The sequence below is a fragment of the Dreissena polymorpha genome, chromosome 15, assembly GCF_020536995.1.
Source record: "Dreissena polymorpha isolate Duluth1 chromosome 15, UMN_Dpol_1.0, whole genome shotgun sequence".
Classification (NCBI taxonomy): domain Eukaryota; kingdom Metazoa; phylum Mollusca; class Bivalvia; order Myida; family Dreissenidae; genus Dreissena; species Dreissena polymorpha.
This window is the reverse complement of record NC_068369.1, coordinates 5,196,114-5,220,620: the sequence shown is the minus strand read 5'-3', so window position 1 is coordinate 5,220,620 and position 24,507 is coordinate 5,196,114. Positions and strand designations below refer to the sequence as shown.

The following is a 24,507-nucleotide window of genomic DNA, read 5'->3' as shown; positions in this document are numbered from 1 at the left end:
AAAACAGGTATGAGTTGACCCAAAATGTGCAAGTTTGCCAAGGTATGAGTTGACTCAGGTTAGATTGGACCGGCACCCCACTGTTACCGCAATACTGAAAATTAAGCTCAAGCGCAAGGCTGTTAAAAGTGACCATATTCACTACAATGAGACTTAGCGCTTGGAATTTTGACTGCATGTATATTGTTTTAAATTTTGGGACCATTGGTTGTGATCATTTTCATAGGCACTGCTTGTGAATTTGCAGTTTTTCATGTGTGAGAATGATAAAGCAGAATTCTTGAATTTTAATTCTAATTTTTATGCCCCCCTTCCAAGAAAAGGGGTATATTGTTTTGCACATGTCGGACGGTCGGTCGGTCTGTCCACCAGATGGTTTCCAGATGATAACTCAAGAACGCTTAGGCCTATGATCATGAAACTTCATAGGTACATTGATCATGACTGGCAGATGACCCATATTGATTTTCAGGTCACTAGGTCAAAGGCCAAATTCACAGTGACTTGAAATAGTAAAATGGTTTCCAGATGATAACTCAAGAATGCTTAGGCCTAGGATCATGAAACTTCATAGGTACATTGATCATGACTGGCAGATGACCCCTATTGATTTTTAGGTCACTAGGTCAAAGGTCAAGGTCACAGTGACTCAAAATAGTAAAATGGTTTCCGGATGATAACTCAAGAATGCTTAGGCCTAGGATCATGAAACTTCATAGGTACATTTATCATGACTGGCAGATGACCCCTATTGATTTTCAAGTCACTAGGTCAAAGGTCAGGGTCACAGTGACTCGAAACAATAAAATGGTTTCCGGATGAAAACTCAAGAATGCTTACGCCTAGGATCATGAAACTTCATAGGTACATTGATAATGACTGGCAGATGACCCCTATTCATTTTCAGTAAATTATGGTCAAAGGTCAAGGTCACAGTGACCCAAGACAGTAAAATGGTTTCAGGATGATAACTCAAGAATAATTAGGCCTAGGATCATACATAGGTACATTGATCATGACTGGCAGATGACCCTACTGATTTTCAGGTCACTAGGTGAAAGGTCAAGGTCACAGTGACAAAAACGTATTCACACAATGGCTGCCACTACAACTGACAGCCAATATGGGGTGCATGCATGTTTTACAAACAGCCCTTGTTAATAACTGCAAGTTCATCCATGATTGTAAACTAACATTTTGAAGGGTAAGATTTTAGTCAATATAAATTGCTGCCTGCCATACTATAAACCTCAATAGTCCAAGCTTTTTTATATTAAGAGTTACAACAAAAATTTCAGTCACACCACTTATGACCTCCAATTCTCAAATTTAAGTGAATATTTAAAAAAACAACGTTTTGTAATAATCATATTGAGCAAAAAAAACAATCCTTGAAATATCATGTATTCAGAATTTGTTGAATCAACTATGAATCCTTATTTCAAATGTGGATCATTGCAAAAATATTTAATTATAAATATGGCTGTTGGCTTGTAGGTTATTTAAATTCAACTATGCTGTCAATAATTGCTCTTTGTGCACAGTGTGTTATGGATAAAACATATTTGTAAATAATCAGTAAGAAACCAAAATGATACTATGTAGTTACTGATTGCAACCATATTGTTGTCTATGAAATGACAACAAAATGATAGGAAATGAAATTTTAACCAAATGACCATGCCCAATTTTAGGGAATAGCTGGGTGAAAATATGCCTATATGAATGATTGCTTTGGAGGAGACAATAATCTGTTATAATCAATGATTTTTCTTCGTATATAGGTTAATAGGTTTAATAAAGTTCACTTTGCAGCCATAAATTAGATATGAATATTTTATTCATCTAAATGCTCTTCAGGGTTCAGATTTATTCTGAACATGACTTATTTTAGCTTAAACAGATTAAGAATCACAAAGGTATTACAATCACCCATAATTATTTTCAAATATTCCCTGATTAGGAGGCTGTTTTTAGCTCCACTGGCCAGAGGCAAGCGGGGCTTATGTCATGGTCCTGTGTCCGTCGTGTGTGCGTCCGTGCGTTAACTTTTTCTGTAAACATCTTCTTCTCCTAAACTACAAGTCCAATTCTGATAAAACTTCTCACAAATGTTCCTGGGGTGAACCTTTTTCAATTTTTTATTCAAATTATGCCCCTGGGGTCAAATTTTACCCCGCCTCGGGGGTCAATAAATTGAACATGTGCTTATATAAAGCCTATTTTGTGCAAACTTTAAAAATTTCTTGTCTATAACCATTAGGCCTTGTGCTACCACATTTGGTATGTAGTGACATTTAATAGTTCTCTACTTTGTTTGTTCAAATTATGCCCCTGGGGTCAAATTTGACCCTGCCCCGGGGGTCACAAAAATGAACATATGCTTATATAAAGCCTATTTTGTGCAAACTTTAAAAATCCACTTGTCCATAACCATAGGGCCTAGGGCTACCATATTCGGTATGTAGTGACATCTAATAGTTCTCTACTTAGTTTGTTCAAATTATGCTCCTGGGGTCAAATTTGACCCTGCCTCGGGGTCACAAAAATGAACATACGCTTAAATAAGGCCTATTTTGTGCAAACTTTAAAAACCTTTATGTCCATAACCGTATGGCATAGGGCTACCAAATTTGGTATGTAGTGACATCTAATAGTCCTCTACCAAGTTTGTTCAAATTAAGCCCCTGGGATCAAATTTGACCGTTCCCCAGGGGTCACAAAATTGAACATATTCTTATATTGGGCATATTTTGTGCAAACTTTAAAAATCTGCTTGTCCATAACTATTGGGCCTATTTCTACCAAATTTGGTATGTATTAAAATCTTAAAGTTCTCTACCAAGTTTTTTCAAATTATTCCCCTGAGGTCAAATTTGACCCTGCCCCGGGGGGTCACAAAATGAACATATGCTTAACCCATTTATGCAGAGTGCACTCTCCCATCCTTCTAAATTGGATCAATTTATTTCCAAAATTAGAGATGTCTTGTATACTTATTTATATTTTTGGAATATTTATGCCCCCCTTCGAAGAAGAGGGGGTATATTGCTTTGCTCATGTCGGTCGGTCGGTCTGTCCGTCCACCAGGTGGTTGTCATACGATAACTCAAGAACACTTGGGCCTAGGATCATGAAACTTCATAGGTACATTGATCATGACTCGCAGATGACCCCTATTGATTTTGAGGTCACTAGGTCAAAGGTCAAGGTCACGGTGACTCGAAATAGTAAAATGGTTTTTTGAATGATAATTTAAGAATGCATACGCGGCCAACAGGGTACACTCTGAACAATATTACTGAAGCAACTGGTTTGTAATCCTAAATCTATAATTATCAGTCCAATGAAACATCATCCTTTTAGTAAAATACAGTGGATCAGTAAAAATATTATCAGAATATGAGATTTTTTGTATATATTGTATATTAAATATTGTGTTAATGTTTAATTTTGTTAATTAATATAAATATAAGCAGGACAGGGGAGGTAATACACTACAGGGGAAACAAATGCAATAAGTTTAAATTTATTGTTACAGATTTGCCTCCCTTGTAATATATTTAAAATTTTACCAAATGTAAGGCTAACTGCATTTTTGTAATGCATACTACTACTACTACTACTACTACTACTACTACTACTACTGCTACTACTGCTGCTGCTGCTGCTGCTGCTGCTGCTACTACTACTACTTCTACTACTACTACTACTGCTACTACTACTACTACTACTACTTCTACTACTTCTACTACTGCTCTACTACTACTACTACTACTACTACTACTACTACTACTACAGCTACTTCTACTACTACTACTACTACTACTACTACTACTACTACTACTACTACTACTACTACTACTACTACTACTATTTCTTCTGCTACCACCACCTACTACTACTACTACTCTATTACTACTACTACTACTACTACTACTACTACTACTACTACTACTACTATTTCTTCTGCCACCGCCACAACCGCCACCACCACCACCACCACCACCACCCACAGTGACAAAAAACGTATCCACACAATGGCTGCTACTACAACTTATAGCCCATATAGGGGGGCATGCATGTTTTACAAACAGCCCTTGTTCTTACAGAAATTTCTTTAAGCAAACAGCCAAAACCCTGATGAGACGCCGCATTATGCGGCGTCTCATCTGTATCTATGCTGTTTGCCTAGGCCTTTTTTGTAGACGCAAGGCATAAATGGGTTAAATAAGGCCTATTTTGTGCAAACTTTAAAAAATATTCTTGTTCATAATTGTATATCCTAGGGCTACTAAATTTGGTATATAGTGACATCTAAAAGTCCTCTACCAAATTTGTTCAAATTATTCCCCTGGGCTCAAATTTGTCCCTGTCTCGGGGGTCACAAAACTGAGCTTATATAAAGCCTCTTTTGTGCAAACTTGAACAATCTTCCTGTCCATAACCATTGGGCCTAGGGCTACCAAATTTGGTATGTAGTGACATCTTATAGTTCTTTACCAAGTTTGTTCAAATTATGCCCCTGGGGCCAAATTAATCCCTTGAAGGCTCCCATTAAAAAGTTGTTCAAGAAAATTTGATTCGTCAAAAAACATGGCCAAAGGAAGTCGTTGAACTTTGCATGTTTATGCGTTTTTGCTATTTATTCATTATGGGATGAATAAACTACTTTCGTCTCAAACTAAAAGTTTATCAAAATACACTTGGAATAACTTTTTAATTATAAGAGATAAATGCATACATGTCAAGCGTGAAAGGTAGACCAACATGTTAACTATCCATAAATGTTAACCCTTTACCAAACGACACATTTTGGACTGCCCCAAATTGAAAGAGATTGCAGACGAGAAATAATATTGTAAAGGACTATTTATAAATTGGCTGGGTGGGGTAGAAATCATTGCGATAAAAGGAGAAATTGCTCATCATGAGCAATTTCTCCTTTTTGAAACAGGAGCTAATTGTTTGTCATGATATCTCTTTAAACCTCACGCCATATGCAAGTAGTGTTGCCATGATCTCAACATCTTGATGAATTATAATTCAATTTTTTGTCTCATAAACATTTACTTTGTTTAACAAACAACCTCTACAAAGTTATAATTCCTACTGCCTTTCGGCACCTCATGGACCTGAAAAGCTTGTAACTTTATGTTTCCTCAGGCAAATATCTTCTTTGTACAATAAACAATTTCTTCACCGCGTTAACAATCCTGCTACACTCACTAATGCCTCAAGAATGAAGTAAAGTTTAGGTGATATACATCATTAAGTATTTTGCATATGTCATGAACTATATAAGTAACAGAAACTTTGAAACCTACTTTTATTAATCTTGTAGAACATGCGTAGATTTGATCTTCAGCATCTAAAAATATGTGAAATAGAAAGAACGACACTATGTTTTGGAGAGATAAATGTACCTACGTTATAAGCAAAGGACCTGTGCGACAATTCCCGGGCTTTTAAGTCTGTTTAGTTAACACCGTAGTAACGTTTTCCATAAATTAAAATGTTCACCCTTCCAACTTTAAGCGCCCAGTGGGACGAGGGATAGAAAGAGAAAGTCACATGCTTGAGTATATTTCAACCAATGTGTATTGCACGCTTTTTTCGCATAAAAAAACAGTGGAGCGGTACAGGGCCATCATGGCCCTCTTGTTTGAAATGGTTAAAGTCTCCTCTTTGGTTAATGTCTCTTATCTTCACATCTATTTTATCTCAGCTTATGTCATCAATTCTTTAAAATTGTCTTTCTTTATGCCCCCAAAGAAGGGCTAATAGTGATGGCACTGTCTGTTTGTCCTTCTGTCACACTTTTGTGTTTAGGTTTCGAAAAATGCTAATACCTTCTATGTCCCTTCAGATGTAACCTTCTTATTTCGTATGCATGTGCATATGGACAAGGCCTTTCCATACGCACACAAATTTTGACCACTTTGACCTTGACATTGAACTTAGGGTCCACCTTTAGGTTTCGAAATCTGCGTTGAGGTTTCGAAAATAGCGTTTATCAGGGGCATATGTCTTCCGATGGAGACAGCTCTTAATTCATTTGATATTTGTTTGTTTCAGGTTACCAGACATCATGGAGTGTTCATCCAATGGTGATGTTCCTTTGACAGATATTCTGAAAAAAGACACAGTGGAGACAGCATTCAAAGCTCCAAGTTTTGTCCTTGCATCAAAGAAGAAAATAAAAACAAGTTCGGAGGCAGAGAAAGCTTTTCAATCATCAAAATATGAACCACCTGGGACAGAGATTTCTGACAAATTGAATGCAGACAAAGCTGACAAGATTTCCGAAGATGGTCCCCAGCCTGTCAGCAGTGTGTCAGATGAAGGTTCTCAAAATGCCCCTGATAGTGCTCCTGATGACCCCTCTTCTGTTCTCATGGAACCAGCACTTTCTGATGGTGCTCCTACTGTTCCATATCCTGTCGTTATGAAACCCATGCTATCACCAGCGGAGCAGCTCAAGGTTAGAGTAATGCAAATTGTGTAGGGTTGATTTGTCCTTTTAAAGGGACCTTTTCATGTTTTAGTAAATTGACAAAGTAGAAAAAAATTGTTTCAGATTTACAAATTTTCATTGTAATAATGATTTTTGTAAGGAAACAATAATACTGAACATTTACCTAGACTAAAATATCAATAGAATGCATCTATTGACAGGGTTCCCAGCCAACCTGGAAATCAAGGAAAACCGGGAATTAGACTTTCACTTATTCCAGTCAGGGAATTCAGGAAAAGTTCCTGAAATCAGGGAAAAATCAGGGAATTTTGTTTGGTCAGACTTTCCCAACTTGTGTTGAAAAGTCCATACAATTGAAACAGCAAATCGATTCCTGAAATCAGGGAAAAATCAGGGAATTTTGTTTGGTCAGACTTTCCCAACTTGTGTCGAAAAGTCCATACAATTGAAACAGCAAATCGATTCCTCTGCATGGCTATGATGGCTTTTTAGTATACATCAGAGCTCCAGATAAGGGTCGTATTTTCGTAATTACGAATTATTTTCAAGTCCGTTAAGTATTTATTTTAAAATCTTGTCGTACCATTAAGAATTACAAAATCAAGTTACGAATATTATTTTCACATCGGTTCGTATCGATTTTTATTGAGTTCTTTTCGCGTATTAAAGATCTTTGCGGTGCTTATATAGAATGGTTATCGGGATTGTTTAACAAAGCACATTTTTTCCAATAAAAGCGGCGTATACAGTCTATCTGTCGAAAAACAATGGCGGCGCCGAGAGAGCGTCCTAAAAAACTGCAAAGCGTCCAAAAACACGCTTTTAACATATTGTACGCAAAGTGAGCCGAAGTTAAATGTTTAGAAAGACATTATAGAAAAGATCTTATACGATGTTGTATGTTTAGTTGCCGACACAGTCGGAAAAGCTAAACAAAAACGCAACACGACGGGTCCAAAAAAACATTGAACGAGTGGAAGGGACAAGTCCCGTGGCTAATCGTTGAAAAGATTGAAGGGGAGACCTTTTTTAATTGTGAAATATGTAAAAATTTATCTAAGGCATGCAATCTAAGCACAGTTTGGGCATATGAAGGTATTTGAAAAATGAAATTGTATAATACTGAAAAGACACTGTTGAACTCGTATAAATAAAGTTGCTAGTATGTTTATTTTGATTTTTTTGCATGAAAATAACCATTTTTATTTATTTTTAGGTCATTTAGAAAAAATAAGAATTATTTTCCAAAACTTAGTAGTAACGATAAGAATAAAATTTCAGAGTTAAGAATTCTTTTTGAAAATCTGATAGTAATTTAAGAATTGCACAAAACCTTATCTGGAGCTCTGATACATGTAGCTATTGTACTATTAGTAAATACCTACTTCTTTTTCTCTGCAGCTGTGATGCACCTACATATGTAATTATATAATTATAACCTTGTAATATGTTAAAAACCATTGAGCCAAAAGGGATTCTCTTAGTTAACTGTTGTTCCTGTTACTGTTTAAAAATGTTGAATTACTAAACAATATGTTCCAATTATTGTTGCTAAACAAACATTAAATGAAAATAAATGAAAAGGTGAGGAAAGGATGGCTGTGAGGGGGGATGGGAGGCCATTGCTTTAAAATTGCATAAATATAATACATGTTATTGTCTGCCACTGCTATTTATTGAGGGTGTCTAAAACAAGACATGGGTCAAAATTATTATCCTGGAAATTTTTTATTTTCCATCAGGGAAAAATCAGGGAATTGTGTTCATAAAAAAAGCTGGGAACCCTGATTGATGAATTGAAAATTATAAAGGCAAAACAATTGAATAGTTTGGAGGGTTCTGTTGTTGTAGTTATATTTAGTTACATTACGAAGATTGCTTATATAAATTATAAAAACAGTACTCACTGTCATGAGCACGGAGGACTGAGTGGCCTAAGAGCTTGCCTTTTATTCCAAGGGTCAGTGGTTCCAGCCCAGTTGATGATGACTGTTTTTCTCTCTTTTATTTTATTCTTGTTTTACTAGATGCCCCCGGTAGGAGGGCATATAGTGATCGGACTGTCCGTCCGTCTGTCCGTCTTTCCGTCACACTTTGCGTTTAGGTTTCGAAAAATGCTCATAACTTCTATGTCCCTTGAGATGTAACCTTCATATTTGGTATGCATGTGTATATGGACAAGGCCTTTCCATACGCACAAACATTTTGACCCCTGTGACCTTGACGTTGAACTTAGGGTCCGCGTTTAGGTTTCGAAATCTGCGTTTAGGTTTCGAAAAATGCTCATGACTTCTATGTCCCTTGAGATATAACCTTCATATTTGGTATGCATGTGTATATGGACAAGGCCTTTCTGTACGCACACAAATTTTGACCCATGTGACCTTGACATTGAACTTAGTGTCCACGTTTAGGTTTCGAAATCTGCGTTGAGGTTTCGAAAAATGCTCATTACTTCTATGTCCCTTGAGATGTAACCTTCATATTTGGTATGCATGTGTATATGAACAAGGCCTTTCCATATGCACAAAGATTTTGACCCCTGTGACCTTGACGTTGAATTTAGAGTCCGCGTTAAGGTTTCGAAATCTGTGTTTAGGTTTCGAAAAATGCTCATTACTTCTATGTCCCTTGAGATATAACCTTCATATTTGGTATGCATGTGTATATGGACAAGGCCTTTCTATACGCACACAAATTTTGACCACTGTGACCTTGACGTTGAACTTAGGGTCCGCGTTTAGGTTTCGAAATCTGCGTTTATGTTTCGAAAAATGCTCATTACTTCTATGTCCCTTGAGATATAACCATCATATTTGGTATGCATGTGTATATGGACAAGGCCTTTCCATACGCACAAATTTTGACCCCTGTGACCTTGAACTTAGGGTCCATGTTTAGGTTTCGAAATCTGTGTTTAGGTTTCGAAAAAAGCTCATAACTTCTATCAAGCGTTTATAAGTCATCCTATGGTGACAGCTCTTGTTATATACATTTGTATATCAATTTGAAGCATAAAATGACAAACTTCAATACATGCCAAAGTCTGTGAAAAGGTCCCTTTAATAACATAGAATTGTTTGTGTTCATATTTTCAATTTTATACGGGCAAAAGCTGCCACAGTGAATGCTTCTATATCAGAGTTCAGTATGCCTTTAGTTGTTTATTTGTGATAAACATTTTTTTGGCCACACATCTTTCATCTTGACCACGTTAATTGAAAATTAGGTTAAAATATAATCTTTTATGTTGAGAATTAATCAATTACTTGTACAATTTGAAATAAAATTCATATTCAATAATTAATTTCTCACAAATTGGTCAACAGCTAGTTACCCAGACAACTGTGCCTTATAAAGAGCCACCGTGGAGCTCAGTGTGTGAGGAGAAGTTTGCACTGGAGGTGATAAAAAATGGCGCTGTTGTTGACAACATAGACCTGACAACCCGTAACTTTCACATTGTCGGTCGACTGCCCAGCTGTGACATTCCAATGGAGCATCCATCACTTTCCAGGTTCACTTTACTAGTGCTAAATTGGAGGTCAACTCAGGTACTACTTAAAAGTACCCTTGGTAATCTTAATCTTAGTTATCTGAACCCTTTCCCCCATAAAAAGCAAAGTGAAAACAGCCTTTGCAACCAGCATAAAACCAGAACAGCCTGCGAGTCGCATTCTGTTCAGGTTTTATGCTGTTTGCTGCTTATTAGTATCTTAGGGTTGGAAAGGAAGCCTTTAAGCTTGAGGGTTAGGTATACTTTAATGTACCATGGGTAAGGAAAATATGCTAAAAGGCAACCGGCCAAACTACAGGGTACTTTTTAGTGTATTTTCTGTACCTACAGTACCTTGTAGTAAACCAGGATACTTATAAGTTGTACCTGAGCCGACAATGACCAATCAAACTAAAAATTGCACAGGCTACTCAGGGACAACACTTAGCACACATATATTAAGACCAATTGATAAATAATATTCAGTACTAGAATCCGTTATTACCTTTGTTGGATCTAAATACAAATGAAGAGTTTGACTAACACTGTCAGAGAGGTGAGGCATTTTCCTTCCTTGAGGAAGAAACGATTTTCCAAATTATAACAGGTTTTTGACATGTTACTGACCATTCCAACAGCTTTTATTGATCCAAATTTTAATTTGCAAAGATAATTCTGAGCATATTGCTGGGAGTCATACCTGTTTCACAAAATGTTGATGCTTTCATGTCTTATGTACCAAAGTATTTACTTTGTGCACTGATTTTTATCAGACACCATGCGGTGATCCAGTATAGCGGCGGTGGCACAGAAGAATTCCCCAGGGGCTGGTACCTTTATGATCTGGACAGCACGCATGGTACATGGATCAACAAGAACAAAGTACCACAGAAGAAGTTCCATCGCATACATGTTGACTATGTGTTGAAGTTTGGGGGAAGTACAAGGTATTTTCTAAATTCATTCATTCTAGTTGTTGTGAATTTTTTAAATAGTGACAAATCCTATTTCTTTTGAATATTTTTAATAGGAAAATGAACAGTATATCCCCTAAAAGACTTCTCTGTTCATGTGGGGTTAAAACTCATGTCTACAAATATCACACACTCGTAAATAAAACAGCTTGTCAAATCATAATGCTTGGCAATTGATGATGAGTATATACATGTAGTATATAGCTGAGTTATCATGGTTTATGGCATTATTTCCTCTGCATCTGTGTATTGAAAATTGCTGATAAGTGACACTGCCCTTTGATCATAGTTGTGGGCCATTATAGCAATGGAATACACATCATTTATTTGATTGTTCAAATGAAGAAGGCATGGTAAACAAATTTAAAACTAAAAAAAAAGTAATTGCACACTAGAAAAAAATAATTGTCTACTAGAAAAATATGGTTAAAAAAGAAGTTGCATATTAAATGGAGTAGGCTGGGACATAAATCCCAAACACATTGTTTGAATCTCATATAATGCTGATGTTTCAGGTTGTTTATACTACAAGGTCCTGACACAGACAGGCAGGAGGAGTCAGAACTCTCGGTGTCAGAAATGAAAGAGCAGCGGGAGAAACAGCTCAAGGAGGCGGAGCTTCTACGACAAGCCGAGATGGAGGAGGCGGAACGGAAGGCAGAGCTAATCAAGCAGAGGGAGGAGCTAGTGGGGTGTTCCTGGGGTATCAATGAAAACGAGGAAGTAGAAGAGGACGAAAACGCTGAGAATCCTTTCGCTGCTCTGGAGCCAGAGAATGAATCTTTGTATATTAATGATCCAAAGAAGTCACTTAATAGTTATTTTGAGAGGGAAGGTCTAGAGTTACCAGAGTATGATTTTCATGAGGCTGGGTTTGGAAAGTGGAAGTGCAGCATTGAGTTGCCAATTGATTCCCCAAATGGGGAGCCTATGGTTGCAGAAGTAGTGGTTTCGGGTAAAAAGAAGGACGCTGTGGTGGCGTGTGCTCTTGAGGCTTGTAGGATTCTTGATAAGCACGGAGAGTTGAGAAAATCTGCTCAAGAAAGCCGGAAGAAGAAGGGCAAGAATTGGGAGGATGATGATTTCTATGATAGTGATGAGGACACGTATCTGGATAGGACAGGTGTGATAGAGAAAAAGAGAGAAATGCGGAAACATAAAGTGGGAAAATCTGATCAGAGCACCGAAACATATGATACTCTGATGGCAAAACATGAGGAAATAACGAAGGAAATTGAAGAAATAGAGGCTAAATTAGCACATGCGAAAGCCCAGGCAGCTGCCATGGATAGTGATGATCTTGATGCTTTGGATGCATATATGTCAGCCATCAAATCTGGAATGATGGACACCAAAACAAAGATGAAGCTCAAAAGACAACTTATGGAATTGAAACAGGAGGAACAAAAAGTCAGGAAACTTGTTAATATTGCTAAACCAGCCTCTCTTCCTGCTGCATCAGCACAGAAACCTGACATAATGAAGGCAGGTATAACAACTGGTATTGGCAAAATAAAAGGACCGAGTTCAGGCAAAGTTGTGAAAAAAGTGGTTCCAGTTGAAAAACCCAAAAAACGTGTAGAAGAAGAGGACGAAAGTGAAGAAGATGAGGAAGATAATCAACAACAAACTATACAAAGTGAAACGAAGAAAGAATCAGTAAAAGTGCAGTATAATCAAGACATTGAAATATCAACAGGTAAACCTAAATCTACTATTGGTGACACAACAACTCAGAATGGACAGAATGAGAAAGTTAATTCCATTAAAACAAATCCTAGACAAAAGGGGCCAAGTTTACCACTTGCAGCAGTTCTTGAGAAATTACAAGAGGAAGCGACTGAGGAGGAAAACAAAATGGAGAATTCGGGAGAGGATAAAACTATGGGCAAGAGAAAGACAGTTGAAAGTTCAAAAAGCAAAAGTAAAAGACCAAAGAGTGACACTGGTTATTCTGAAGATGATCCTGACTATGCCGTGTGGTTACCACCACAAAATCAGTCAGGTGATGGTAAAACACACCTAAATGAAAAACTGGGGTATTAGCATCTATCAACTTGTGATTTCTTGTATGGGCATGTGGTTCAGAGAGATAGATTTAGTCAGAATGGTGAGCATTCCTGATAGTATTCATGACTTATTTGTTGCAAATATTTGTTAAACACTAGAATTAACTTCATTTCTCTGAGATCTCATGCACAAGTACTGTCAGTCATCTGAGATGTTTTGTTGTAATTTCATTAGCTTCCATTATGTAAACTTGTACCACTATTGAAGATGCATTAAGGAATTAGAATTTATAAAATATTTTTGACAAACCAAAATGCTTTGGCTGTATCTATTCTTCCCAAAAGAATGTAAAGAATGCAAAATTAAGAATGTCAATGCATGTGAATTTACCCCATTTCGGATGTAAATACTATTTTAACCATGTTTTTAACATCCTGGTTATTGTATTGGGGTATGCATACGAAACAGTTGGAGGCCGGTCATTAACTTTTGTGCAAAAACTGATTTTAAGAATGATTTGGATACAGCAAGCTTGAATTGAAACCTTGCTCAAGCTTGGATTTGTATTAGGGGTGTATTCACTGTGTATTGGGTCAAAGTCACTGTTACTAAAAAAGAAAATCACTTTCCTCAATAACTTGTGTTTGTATGGATATATTGTACTGACATTTGAATGACTAATCTTGATGAAACTTTTGATATAGCAAAATCTGTGGAGATCTATCTTGAGCTTTTATTTGGGGCATGTTGGGTCAAAGTCACTGTTTTCTAAAAAGAGACAAATATATAAATTAGCATTTAGTAAACATAAAGATGTAGCATTTACAAAACAATACTGTCTAGTTCTGAATATTACTTGTCATATCAACTGAGTCGCGTTTTGTGAGAACTGGGCTTAATTCGTGTGCGTAAAGCGTGGTCACTGATTAATCTGTGCAGTCCGCGCTGGCTTATAAGGGATCACACTTTCCACTTACGTTGAATTGTAATTTTAAGGGATGTCTCTTTAAAACGGAAAACCAGTAAATGCCGAAAGTGCCGTCCCTGATTAGCTTGTGCCGAATGTATATTTTTGAAATAATAATTGTCCCCAGCAATCTCTGTCCAGATTTAAATGAACTTCTTACGAAGCGTCATTAAAGGGGGTGTACGGAATAGACTCCATAATTCCAGTTTTTTAAGGAGTAGCTAGAATATAATCTGTTTAAGTTATGTTCTCATAACTTATATCAGAAATATCTGAAAAGGTCCCTTTAATTCTTAAATTCGTAGCAGCACATAAATAAGTTCAAGCATACCCATGTTTAATGTATGGGTATTACACTTGCACTGATAATTTATATAAAAAACAATGCCGAAGATAAGTGTATATTCGCCATGACAAACATCAGTTAAACGCCCATAAAAGACTTAAAATCAACGGATGTTTCGTTCAATATTTCGAAAAATAATGTTCACACATAAACAAATCAATGTTCTTTATAGCAATATCCAAAGTTTCAACGCTAGATGTGGTCTGTGACATAGATATAATGCAATACAAAATGCTCGTTATTATTTTTTGTGTCAATATATTCCATGTGAATTTCCGGCTACGATATACGAACATCAACGAGCGAACGCGATATTAGCTTTGGAAGCACGACGTAAATCTCATATTTGTTGACTTTGAGTATGTATTTTTCTTTAAACCTAAAATGAAATAAAACAATAAGAGTTTAATTGCATATTTATGAAGTTGAGTCGTAGTTTGATTAGCTTACTTCTGTTAAAAGAGGTTTACGCTGTACACCGTTTATAGTTTTTAGTTGAATCTATTTCAAGTGTTTGTACTTCCTGTTCAACACTATGATCGTGCGGTAGTTGAAAAGTCTTCATTGAAGTGTATGCCTTCAAATACGTTAGACAATATGCCGCTTATCACAGTGTTTACATCGCATTGAGTTAAGCAATCTATATCGACATACATTACTACATCGCTGCTGTAGTACAAGCCATTCGGGGCTTTGAAGAAATGCAGGGACTGTCGGATAAAGGGACAAGTTTTTGTCTACCAGAGCAGTACCGATCCATTCCCATACGCACGTTGAGATGTTCGACGCGCCGGAAGTTGGCTCGGTTTCTCGACCTGGAAGGCAGTCTCGTGCTAACAAACCACGATGGGATGGAGATTGATTGTGTCAATGACTTCTGTGGACTCGCAGAGCTGGCAGGCTTCGAAAGTCTTGACATCAGAAATATGAAGGTACAAATACGTCTGTATGTTCTATAATTTAGCCGTGTCATACGAAAATGGGTCTTATGCGCGTAATTCGAAAATTGGTTTAAGGCCAAATGCGACCAGCGTTACTCCACACCAGCTTGCGACTTTAAATACTACAACTGTTTCATGTTGTTGTTTTTTGTGTTAAGCATATTAAGCAGCATTTCTGAAAAGAAGTTTTTAACGAAAAGTTGTCATTATTGTTCGTCGTTTGTAATTTGCATGTTCGTCGTTCCATTTTATAAACTGCCCTAACGAGAAGTTTTTTGTCATCAACACTTAACTAGACTTTATAACTTCAATCAATCAAAACTGATACATAAATGTCCTCATTGAGAAATCCATATTTAAAGATCTATTGTAAACAACGCACATACGGGTATTAATGCATATGTTCATGCGAATACATGGTAAATATATTACTTGTACCTACGGGTCAGTATGTAACCAAAAATAATTACTTATGGCGTAGCTTTGTGTTCAGACATCGAATACCAGTGTGAATTTTAATTTTTACATACAAGCCAATTAAAAATAGCAATCGGTCTTTAAAACCGGGTTTTTTAAATGATATTTAAAATTAAGTTTTACGGTTTCGTACGTAGGCAGGAATGAATTTCGTTTACCCAAATAATGATTTATAATAAAAGAAATCAAATAAGCACGTGTTCTCGAGTATGTGCAATATAAACTATGAACCTGGTACTCACTAAAAATTTACAGTAAAACTATCCGAGATTGAAATCTGAAGTATAATGCTGCATTTTTAAAGTGATTGACCCGTTGAAATATAATAAGTTATTGAAAACAATGTGAAGAAATAAAGTTAAGTTGCAAACATGTGAAACATGCTTTTTTGCAATTTATTATCAATTAAAGGGGCATTTGAAGGTCTTTACCCGAAATGCAGACAGTAAATAAAAAAACTGCATATTCCCACTTTGTACACATACCGGAACATGAATGTGTTACAGCAACAATAGTTTATCGCTACAATGTGCTAAAATGTATTTTTGATACATGAGTTGACCCCACGCTTAAAAAATGCAAACGTCATTACAACTGGTACGAAATTCGAAAAATAAAGTTAACCCATAAAAATCAGTGTTCCTTATAGCAATGGCCAACATTGCAACGCTAGATGTCAGGGCAAAAAAACCTTCTTCGCAGGGGGGCCTCTTTTTCTTCCCCTTAACCATAAAGGCCCTTTCCCCTACATAAATTTCTTTAAAATCATGCATTTTTCTCTAAATTTCCAATCTACCTCAGTATTTTCAATTCCCCAAAGCTAGAAAATTAAATTGTGTCTTTTACTCTCCGAAAAAAACAGGGCAGTGGCCCTTTCCCCAAACTTGGTGTTTTGGCCCTGGATGTGGTATGGTTACATAGATTTAACGAGATTCAAAAGCGCTCGTTTTTATTTTTTGTGTGATATCGGCTTGGGAAATTCATATGGAATATGTTGTCACACAAAACATAAAAAGAGCATTTTGTATCTCGTTAAATCCATGCCACATTAAAGCTAACGCGTAAAAGTTTTTCGGCTTAATCCAAGTGAATAAAAATTCAGGGCCGGTATTCGTCAACGGATTTTTCGACTTAAGTTTAAACATAAAGAATATTCTTTAAAATGTAATTTTCTAAGGCTACATGAAAGTTATGTCAAGCATGGCACTTAACAACACTGTAATGCATTATTCTTTGTTTAGAACAATTCGTTAATGGATTAAATATAATTTTTAGCCTAAAATATTCAAACTCTGAAGCAGGTTTTTAAGTTTATTCCTTATTCTAAACTCTAATAGTGGGTTGGTGAATACGGGCCGTAGTCATTCTCAGAAAGAGGTTGATCCGTGTTTGTAGCGCCATGATAGCCCGACTGCTAAGTTTCTGGAGCAGTGGCAAGGGCGCCCGACAGCGACCGTCGGCCGTCTGTTTGACTTCCTGGTGCAGCTCGAGAGATATGATGTCATAGAGGACTGCAAGGCTAACATCCGTGAGGCATTTTGTGTTGGTCTTTTATACTTAAAATGGATACAAAGTGGCATCAATATATTGTATATATTGAGATCTGTCTGTAAACTCATGTCTTCATAAAAAAAACACGGCCCATGTGTGCCATTCAACGAGTATCTGATTCGATTGAAATTATCGACAACGTAATACTTGTGAAGTGATCGGTGAATATGGTATTTAATACCGGTTGCACCCTCTGACCTCAGTGTATTAAGACTAAAATCTGGCCTTACAGGGTCGTTAAATAACTAACATATTCTGTTCAAACCTATGATTCAACAATTAAGTATCAATTCAACATTTAAGTTTTAAAAAAATCGCTGATGGTAAATGAACTTTTATTCAGGAAGTTCATTCATATTTAATGCAGGTAAATGACGGTTGTAGGTAAATCGAAACTTTTGGAAAAGTACAGTTAAACTTCCATTGCTACTTTATTCATAAACACGTCATCGTCCTTATAAACATGAGCAAATAACCTTGTTTAAACACGCAGGCGCGTTTTTATCTATTTGGGTGTCCTTTTTAATCCCTTAAATTCCTCTCAGATTTAGTATTGATGGGTTTTAATGTCAGCAGAAAATATTATTATGAGCTAGCACTTATGATTTAAAAAATGTTGTTAGAATTATCATATTCATTTTCGTTTTAAATACATGTTGGAACGAATGCTATATAATTCTATATCTCATCGATGTTTAAGTATATAACGTATCTTGTATGGCTCTGAAAACTTTTCAACAACGTTGTGTGCGGTTTTGCGTGCGCAAATATATGATATATACGGAGAACCTGATCATTCAATGATTTTTTCCCCCGAATATTTCGATGCTCATATCATAGATGCAATCAGCTCTTCAGTCATTTTAATTAGAATTTGTTATTTATGGTATGCAACAGTGTATGAATTTGATTACTATAAAAACACAAACAAGTGATTCTTATATGGATTTATATCGATAGCTTTAAAGTATAGTAAAGACCACGCAACTGAACGTTTACACGTCATTAATGTTTTGTTCAACACCTTTGGCAATATAAAAAAAAGTGAACTGAAACACTGTATTTAAATTTAAAAACATACCTGCTTTATACAATTGTAAACATTTCAATAGTTTTTAATATATTTTGTTCTAGTGCACGACTGCCAAATAATCACGCAACCTATGTCTTTCGAGCAGTGTACCGGCGGCAGAGGTATACGGTATAACATAATATATCACTACTTGTGAAAGAGTCTCGATCTGTGAAAACGGGCTTTAATGTGTGTGCGTTAAGTATCGTCTGATATAAGCGTGTGCAGTCCACACACGCTAATCACTTGTCGCCTAAATTGAATTTTCTTTTAGGACAGACTCCCTTTAATCGAACAATACCTTAAAAGCAGAAAGTGTCGTCCCTGATTAGCCTGTGTGGACGACATCCATTTAGACCCGTTTTCACAGAGAGAGACTCAAAATGAGTAAAAGAAAAGAAACGAATTTATTAGTGACCGTCTTCCTGTGTTCTTTGTGTCTCTCAACATGACCCACACATGTCGGTGCGCTTTTTATTATATCGGTTTAAGTAGAAATGCAATTTTAGTGGCTGAAATACTTAGTACACCCATCCACGCCGCTTGGTCGCTTCGCATTGCTAGTCGGTTTTAAGAATGGGGTTGAAACATTAAAAGAGTGGAAAAATAATATATATATATATATATATATATATATATATGCACATTGGCTTCTTTTTATTATGAACTACACGTGTATGCGGGTTTTTGTTCCAGTTTTGAATCCGAAAAGAAGTGATGGCAGTTTCAATCCTAAATCCGTAGATGACGGTGCGTATTGCAATATACCGAGCGTCATTATTTCGCATGCGCAAAACCTCCATTCTGGCTTATGTAAATCATAACTAATTTGAGCTAGAACTTTACTTTTTACAGCTCGGGTGGTTAACATCGCGCTGGGAATTTGAAACTTCTAACCTTCGAATGCGCTTATATCCCAGTTTAGTGTCATTTTAATCTCCATGTCTCTATGATGGTAAATGAAAGGGTAGCGAAGAGTAGTTGACTGTTATTTTAAATACGGTTATATATTTTCAATACAATACTCGTTTTGGTGCATTGCGTTTGAATTTGTTTAAACGTATGTTTCAATGTATGGCATCGAAATCATGGCATCTGAAGTAGATTAAATATTGTCTTTTAACCAAGTAAGAAAAAAACATTATATATTCATCTAGACCTTTAATTGAATCTTGACACTCAAACTACTGCATCTAAAGCATTCCATTTACGTATACGCATTAAAACAATTCTATTTAAACACTTGCATCTAAAGCTGTTGCGTCTTAACAATTGTATTTAAACTACTGTTAACATTTGTTAAAACTGTACCTTAACAAATAATAATTGCATTTCAAACAATGACCAATTGACGAACTTAACTTACATCACTTTTGTATGATGTTGTTCGTCCAATGAGTTGGAACCATTTGTTAATTTGTTTTTAAATATACAGTAATAATATCTTTTGTCAAATCAAGAATTGGACGACATTTTATAGTAGGCCATTACATGTCAACAATTGTGTACTATTTAATAAGTTGATTATTATATATTATATAATATTTAAATATTTTAAATATTTCTTGAAAAGTAAGACTTATACGTCTGCAGTGAAATCCCAGAAAAAGACGTTGTACCACGCGTTCGTGAGTTACACAGACGATGACTCGTGCGACTGCGCGTTCGTCAAGACGCTCATCCGGGAATTCGAGGGGAACCATGGCCTTCGCCTCTTTGTTCCGGGCCGAAATGACCTACCGGGACCCGCTAAACACAGCGTAGACGCCTACCTCATAGAGAAACGGTAATTACGTGTAAGTCCATTCATGAAACGCTTGGACCGCAGTTGTCATACGTAAAACGCTAGGACCGCAGTTGTAAATTTGTTTGCAGTAGAACATTTCATGTTTAAGCTCTTTTGAGATTGTACATGCATTTTCTTTTCCCAACTGGAGGATATCTATCATTTTAATACTGCAGGCTTCAACATAAAATATGAATGCCCTTCTTACAAAATCCGCCATTTCTACAATTCTTTCAAACTGGGCTGCAAACGTGAAATGAATTTTCCATCCAATATTTGCGATTATGAAATATAAGGATAGCAAAGGCAAATCGAAGTTATCCATAGCTATATATCCGTTGCTTAAATCACGTACCGGTAAACATGCGTGTTGTATATTAATAGTCAGATTTATCTACGTGAATTTACTGATAATATTTTCATACTCTCTCGATTGGTCATTGTCCCCGGGTACAAATTACCCGGGGTACGGAAAATATACAAATTACCCGGGGTACTACTAAACAGTACCCAGGTGTATGTCCGTGTGCCTTCAAGCGTATTTTCCGTACCGGGCGTAAATTGTTGTACACTTAAGAGGACCCGGGGTCCTTTAAATTACCCGAGTACCTATGCCGACAACGACGAATTGAGCTTCAGTCGCCTGGTTTTTTTTCTGATCAGGTGTCGGAGGGTTCTTATCATACTTTCGGACGCGTACAACAGGAGTGACGCATGCAGGTTTCAGATGAAGTTCACCCACGCCCTGTCACCAGGTAACCCAGACATATCAGTAAGTGGCTTGCTGGGATTCGGCAATGCCAATATAGTTATATAGATATTGAACGCTACTTTGCGATAATAGGTTTAACAATGTTGTCAACAAGACGGTATTGAGCTGAATATAGTCGTTTTTGCATTCCATCATGCATAAAGATGATTTTTTCGTTCCTCTATTGTATCTTAACCAATTAGTTAATACATAGCTATTTTATTTATTTATTTTTAAATATAATATTGCTTTTAAATTAGAACTTTGATGGTACGTGCCTAGCGCTTATTTACGTGTGTTTGTTTTGTGATTAATTCTGTGTGAGGTTTGCTAGCAATCATACCGGTTTAAACCATCAATTATTCGTGTGAGTGTTCAATTGCGATGACCCAAGTTTTGTTTAATTTCTAATGTTTGTGCTGTTTGCTTTGTCGTGTACTGAATATGCCATTGGTCACTTGCCTTATAACGTCTACCGGAGTTTAATAAGACTTTCTTGCTCATGTTTTAAGAGTTTCAAATTTCCTTGACAACAGTTCTCATGCAGATGAACAGTGAGACTGGTTCGGCAGAAAATTGTGGCGGTGGTGTTAGTCCGTGCAAAAACAGGGTCTATCATTCTGACAATAGGATGTAAAACATCATACAATAATCAAGTTATTAGAAATATTCAAGATAGTGCTGTACTCGTCCGTTTCTTTGTTAATTACTGTTTGTTATACATACGCATTATGATTAATGTAGCGTGAGTGGTAAAAAAATAAGTTATGTTCATTATAATGAATAATCTATTTCATTGCAGATGCAAGAAAGCGGAAATTGATTCCTATTGTTCGAAACAAAAGTACACGCATACCAAACATTCTCCGGTTTATTTCATTGCTGGATTTCACCAAGACAGACAAGCTGGACTGGACCTGGCAACGACTCCGCGTGGCTTTATACTCTTCAGCCGACGAACAAACTCAACCAGAACCGGAACCTGAGTCGTCTGGCTTCAGCGAACTAGAAAACAGTTTACGAGATGTGTCCGTTCCGCTATGGCGTCCATTATGCGTGTCTGAATTAGAAAGCGACACGGACAGCGCAATTGAGACATCGTGCAGCTCGGAAAAGGACCGGAAGCTGTTGACTTATGAATCCGCGTTAACAGACGACTCGATAACGTTTCTCAAGCAACGTCATTTCGCGACGTCACCAAATAACGTGCTCGGTGATTCTTGTGATAAAAGCAGACATGTTGAAAAGAGAGAAGCGGAAACTGATTCAGATGATACTGAGCAAACAGTTAGTTTAATGCAAATACTGGATTTAGAAGAATCACGTATTGATCAACCCGGCGTTGATGTTTGCCATTCAAGTCCAAAACCAAATGAAAGCGAACAGGGTTTCGAAAGTGTGCATTTCTCAAGAAATAAACAAGAAGCCGATTTTGAAGGAAGTGCTGAATACGTTGTTCTTTACACAAGACTGGCGGAGCCCACTCGGTCACATAATTATCCGGTTTAAATGACCAAGCAGCCAATTTAAGAAAGTAATTTGACCGATTCAACTGTACGAGACCCAATACAAGAAAGTAACTTGACCGATTCAACTGTAAGAAACCATTAAATAAACCTGTATACATATATTTTGGCGAGTTTAGTTGTGGTTTCGTGCGGGCTATGTCGTGTTGTTATGGTTACTATAATGTATGTGTATAGTATCAACCGCTGCCTTTGCAAAGAACAGTTAATAGTAAACATGTACACTTCATCAGTCAGGCAATTGCTCACGTGTACACTTGCACAGGACAATCGCTTTCATGTTCTCTTGCACAATCGGTCAATCGCTCACGTGAACTCTTGAAGTCAGTCAATCGCTCATATGTTCACTTGCACAGTCAGTCAATCGCTCACATGTACACTTGCACAGGCGGTCAATCGCTTACATGTACACTTGCACAGTCAGTCTATCCCTTACATGTACACTTCATCAGTCAGTCAATCGCTCACGTGTACACTTGCACTGGCGGACAATCGCTTTCATGTTCTCTTGCACAGTCGGTCAATCGCTCACGTGAACTCTTGAAGTCAGTCAATCGCTACTATGTTCACTCGCACAGTCTGTCAATCGCTTACATGTACACTCTCACATTTGGTTAATTGCATACATGTACATTTGCAGTCAGTCAATCGCTTACATGTACACTCACACAGTCAGTCAATCGCTTACATGTACACTCGCCCGGTCAGTCAATCGCTTACATGTACACTCACACAGTCAGTCAATGGCTTACATGTACACTCACACAGTCAGTCAATCGCTTACATGTACACTCGTACAGTCAGTCAATCGCTTACATGTACACTTGAACAGTCAGTCAATCGCTTACATGTACACTTGAACAGTCAGTCAATCGCTTACATGTACACTCGCACATTCGGTCAATCGCTAACATGTACACTTGCAAAGTCGGTCAATTGCTTACATGTACACTCGGTCAATCGCTTACATGTTAAGTTGCACAGTCAGTCAATCACTTACATGCACACTTGCACAGTCAGTCAATCGCTTACATGTACACTTGCACAGGTTGTCAATCGCTAACATGTACAGTTGCACAGTCAGTCAATCACTTACATGTACACTTGAACAGTCAGTCAATCACTTACATGCACATTTGCACAGTCGGTCAATCAATTACATGTATCTCGTACATTCGGTCAATCGCTAACATGTACACTTGCACAGTCGGTCAATTGCTTACATGTACACTTGTACAGTCGGTCAATCGCTTACATGTACACTTGCACAGTTTGTCAATCGCTAACATGCACATTCGCACAGTTGGTCAATCGCTTACATGTACACTCGCACATGCAGTCAATGGCTCACATGAACACTCACAAAGTCAGTCAATCACTTGCATGTTCAGTCAGTCAATGGCTTACATGTACACTCGCACAGTCGGTCAATGGCTCACATGTTCATTCGCACAGTCAGGTAATCATACATTTACGCTCGTACAGTCGGTCAATTGCTTACATGCACACTCAGTCAATCGCTTACATGTACACTCCACAGTCCGTCATTGGCTCACATGAACACTCACAAAGTCAGTCAATCACTTACATGTTCAGTCAGTCAATGGCTTACATGTTCACTCCTACAGTCGGTCAATGGCTCACATGTACATTCGCACAGTCAGGTAATCATACATGTACACTCGCACAGTCCGTCATTGGCTCACATGCTCATTCGCAAAGTCAGTCAATCGCAAAACCAGTCAATCTCTAGGCTACTCACACATTTACTGCAGAATAGTCATTCTTTGGAGAAATGTTTTGATTTTCGAGGAAAGAGCGCAATTCAGCCAACAATTGTTGCGTTATTGAATCATCCTGTAATCATTGATAGTTCAAGAATAGTTCAAACATTTAAATAAATATTAAAATATATACGAAAAATTAACCAAGTACACACATATATATGGGCAGTGCTTTGTGAAAAAGGGGTTTAATGCATGTATGTTAAGTGTCGTCCCAGATAAGCAGTCGGCACAGGCTAATCAGGGACGACACTTTCTGCTTTTATGATATTATTTGTTTTAAGGAAGTCTCTTCTTAGCAAAATCAAGTTTATGCGTAAAGTGTCGTCCCTGATTAGCCTGTGCAGA

At 37.1% G+C, this 24,507-nt stretch overlaps 2 protein-coding genes across 3 annotated transcripts in view; both read left to right on the top strand.

The window, feature by feature from the left end:
- The window catches only part of LOC127861250 (kanadaptin-like), a 30,509-nt gene extending 17,237 nt beyond the window's left edge, over window positions 1-13,272 (top strand). For both annotated transcript variants that reach the window (XM_052399675.1, XM_052399674.1), the window contains exons 2-5: window positions 6,079-6,484; window positions 9,808-9,995; window positions 10,748-10,921; window positions 11,464-13,272. In XM_052399675.1, the coding sequence (XP_052255635.1) occupies window positions 6,092-6,484; window positions 9,808-9,995; window positions 10,748-10,921; window positions 11,464-12,994 (2,286 nt within the window). In that variant the 5' untranslated portion in view covers window positions 6,079-6,091 and the 3' untranslated portion in view covers window positions 12,995-13,272. The remainder of the gene's footprint in view (window positions 1-6,078; window positions 6,485-9,807; window positions 9,996-10,747; window positions 10,922-11,463) is intronic.
- Window positions 13,273-13,409: 137 nt separating this feature from the next.
- LOC127861258 (myeloid differentiation primary response protein MyD88-like) lies at window positions 13,410-22,479 on the top strand. The gene is made up of 7 exons (XM_052399694.1): window positions 13,410-15,203; window positions 17,085-17,217; window positions 18,375-18,434; window positions 19,009-19,062; window positions 19,906-20,098; window positions 20,762-20,853; window positions 21,652-22,479. Exons 1-7 carry the CDS (start codon window positions 14,973-14,975, stop codon window positions 22,356-22,358), a joined length of 1,470 nt encoding a protein of 489 aa, XP_052255654.1. The 5' UTR covers window positions 13,410-14,972; the 3' UTR covers window positions 22,359-22,479.
- Window positions 22,480-24,507: the final 2,028 nt, after the last annotated feature.